Source organism: Gavialis gangeticus, unplaced genomic scaffold (assembly GCF_001723915.1).
Source record: "Gavialis gangeticus isolate Ggan-Ray unplaced genomic scaffold, GavGan_comp1, whole genome shotgun sequence".
Classification (NCBI taxonomy): Eukaryota; Metazoa; Chordata; order Crocodylia; family Gavialidae; genus Gavialis; species Gavialis gangeticus.
This window is the reverse complement of record NW_017729026.1, coordinates 30872605-30876315: the sequence shown is the minus strand read 5'-3', so window position 1 is coordinate 30876315 and position 3711 is coordinate 30872605. Positions and strand designations below refer to the sequence as shown.

The 3711-nt window shown below is 38.4% G+C and overlaps 1 protein-coding gene across 4 annotated transcripts in view; it reads left to right on the top strand.

Moving 5' to 3' along the window:
• SOBP (sine oculis binding protein homolog) overlaps positions 1–3711 on the top strand; it is a 203009-nt gene that overhangs the window by 116272 nt on the left and 83026 nt on the right. For 2 of the 4 annotated variants that reach the window (XM_019520134.1, XM_019520135.1), the window contains exon 5: positions 1092–1187. The exons of the other annotated variants lie outside the window; for them this stretch is intronic. In XM_019520134.1, coding sequence (XP_019375679.1) covers positions 1092–1187 — 96 coding nt within the window. The remainder of the gene's footprint in view (positions 1–1091; positions 1188–3711) is intronic. 4 annotated transcript variants of the gene reach the window in all.

Genomic DNA, 3711 nt, shown 5'->3' with positions numbered 1-3711 from the left:
ATCCCCTCTCAGCCTTCTCTTGTGGAAGCTGAACAGGTTCAGGTCCCGTAGCCTCTCCTCATAGGGCCTGCCCTGCTGCCCCCTGATCATGTGCGTGGCCCTCCCCCACCCCCCCACCAGTTCATCGGGGCTTATTTAAATAAGTTGGCATGGAGCCAGAAACTCATCATTTTAATGCAGTGTAAAATGGAATATGCATAATTATATGCAAGCCATATGTGAGGGAGACAGCTCAGCTGTGAATTTCAGGAGGCTGAGAGAGTGAACAGTCAGGGATTAGATGAGATGAGAGTGGAACAGAGTGCAAGTGTCACCCAAATGAACAGTGTAATGAGTGTGTTGCTGACACTCCTCCTTTCACCTACTTCTCCCTTTTGCTTTAACTCTAAACCAGAAAATGTTGTAGATTAGAAGGTAAATACTATATGCAAGCAGTATTGCTAATGGGATCTGCTAATGTCTCAATTTAAACTTCAGCTTTCTTAATTAACAGTGTAGATCAAAATAACTAGTAACTTTTAATGCATTTTCTTAATTAAATATTTTATCACATTTGATTGAAGAATCATTGTTCTTGGTAGATGATTGCTCCATTCAGATCTTTACTTAAAAATGGAGAGGTAATCCATTTATCTTTAATAGTATTACATGTAAATTATGAATATGAAAACCTATTTATTATGGCCTTGCTGTTAAAATGAAAATAGAAGTACATTTTATAGGGATTGCTTAAGCATGTCAAAACGTTTAAACAAGTACGTATGTAATGTAATCCTGAAAAATGCAATGAAGTAAACTGAAACCCTGCAGTACTTGCCATTTCCAGCTCAAATATTTCATTTTGGGTTTGTCTCTTGTTGTTCTAATTATTACACCACAGTGAATTTGCATGTTCAGCCTAAACTATGTAATAAAACAGCATCCCAAGTTCTTATATCTAAAAGGTGTACTGCGTATTTAAGCAAATTACTTAATAATGTTGTATTTTGGAATTCCCGTTTGTTTTAATGATCTGAGCTGTTATGCTTTTAGCTATTTTTTTCCTTCCATTATTTGTAAGTCCCTAAATAGGCCATTATATTTCCCTTCAGGCTAGAGATGAAGATGGACATGCTGAAAATTTTCCCCAGCAGCACTATGCTAAGGAAACTCCAAGGCTTGCCTTCAAGAATAACTGCGAACTACTTGTAAGAATAACATACTTACAACAAGTCTAGATTGTTACTTTAGCACAGTGAAAACAGTTTTTTGAAAGGCTTTTGTTCATGATTACATACATTATGAAATATTACAGCTTTTTTCCTGTCTAGAGTTCTAATGCTAATTCTGATATCACTGAACAATTTTAAGATATCAAATTGTTTGCAAATCTTTTATATCTGATTATAGAACTTGAATGGCCTTGTCTTACTGTCTTGTTTTGTACAGTAGTTCATAAGAAGCATGTAGGGAATGGCCAGAAAACACAAAAAATGTACCTCAAAAATCTCCCAAAAGACAAAAATCACTATCCCCTCCACATTTTAGCTATACATTGTTTTCAGAAAACATCGTAATATTTTGTTCTGGTAGGAAACACAGCCGAGCTGACACGCAGTACTCCCTTTAGAATTCAACAATTCTTCTACTTTCTAGCAAAATGTAGTCAGGCACTTTCCCTTCTTCTCTTCTGTGGGGAAGGAGTGAAAGCCAGGAAAACACTGACAAGGAGCCTGGAATGTTTACAAGCCGTAAGAGAGATGATATCAGCTGTGAAAAGATCTCTGTTCCAAGGCAGGGTTAATTTGCTGTTCATTTTAGCATTCGTAGCTAGGCAAGATTAAAAGCAAGCAGGAATGCCTATTATATTTCTACTAAATGAATCTGTTGGGACCTAATGTTCTTGATTAGCTTGCAAAAATGAGTGCTCCACAATGAATTTTTCTGTTTACCTAAAGTAAACAGAGAATGAATTTGTAATTTATTTAAAGAGAGATTTGCACATTGACTTAGAAAATTAAGTTTTGAATTAATTTATAGATCTTTTCCTCACATTTCCTTTTCTTCTCGACTGCATTTAAGTAAAATACATAATTTGATTAAACGAGAAGTAGAGCACACAGTTTTATTATGAAACTACTTAAAAACATTCCCCCCCCCCAAATATAAGTCTATAAAAATGGGGAGGAAAGTGGCAGGTAGTACTCCTTTGCCTCTGAAAACTCCTTCTACAGAAACTTAAGGCCATATTTTGCTTTCAGTCCCACAGGTACAACACCCAGGGAATTTAGTCAGTTGTACTAATGTAACTGAGCACAGCAAGTGGTCTCTGGGTTTTCAGTTGTGTCAGGGATTTGAAAACAAAGCCAACCTGTGCTTGCCACAGGAGAGGGGATATGGGAAACAAAGGTTGCTTTACTGTCACCTTTGTATTCCTCCCTAACCTTAGGAGCAGCCCTGGGATTACACTGTACCTTGCCCCTGGCTTTTTTCCTGGACCATTGCAGCCACAATATCACCCCAACACTACTGCTATACCTCTTGTCATGAGACAGGGCACTGCAGCGCCCCAGGGGCAATTCCAGCAGTAGTTGCTGAAGCCGTGAGGAGACTAGCTGTCCCTCCATTCCCTGGGGATACCCCTTATCAATGGGCCAGGATAGGACATATATATAGTACCTAAGTGGTAGCCCCATAATCATCAATGGATTTCCTTTATTAAAAAAAATTTCCAGGTAGCTGGTTCAGATGCTTTCTAGCTGCTTGTGTCACCCAAATGAGCCAAATTCATTCCTAGGGTTGCTTCTGCATTTTCTCTGCGTGTCACCCTTAGTAGCTAATTTTAAAATTAAAAAAAAAATGAAGACATGGCTGCCTTTACTTCAAGGGAGTAACACCCACAGGCTGGATCTCAGGGACTGATCTTGAAAGGAATTGGATCTCAATTCAATTGCATAATTCCTGTTGACTTCATTGGGAGCAGGATTAAGTCCTGAGTAAACAAAGAGCAAAAATTATACACAAGTATACAAAATTATTTCCCAGTCCAGCTTTATTTACTGTGCTTCATAAGAGGTGCTTCTTTCCTTTCTGGCCATGCTGAACTTCAGCAGCACTAGTTAGGTAGGCCTGACACCCCCTTTCCTACATGATCAAGACTGGGCAGTAGGAGTTTTGAGTACACAACAAAGAGAATGGGCTTGAAAACAACAGTCTCATTTAGCAATGAAATAACTAATTTTTTATTTCAAATGAAAAATTACTTTTCTATTTGACGCCAGTACTCTTTCCTGCCATGGCGGGGGGTCGGACTAGATGATCTTCTCAGGTCCCTTCTGACCCTAGAAACTATGAAACTATATAAGCAAACAGTAGAACCATTAATCCCCACTTCCACAGTCTCAAAAACAAACATTGTTTTAATGTGCAGTTATTTCCCCCGCCCCTCTCCCCACCCAATCAATCTACATTTAAAATACTGCACAGTTATATACATGTACCCAGCAGCATCTCACAGTCATCCTAGCTAGTCCTCCATGTGCTTTTTGGACAGGCTTCAGTTCTTATTTAGGGAAGGAATCAGAGTAATTTGTCACCATTTTACTTTTCCTATGCTGTCGGGGGAGGGAGGGGGGGGAATTGGCAGGGGTGTCATCTGTAATTTATTTCATATTTGAAAGGAAGTGTACAAAATTATGAATATGTTCTTCTGTTATCATTAAATATATATTT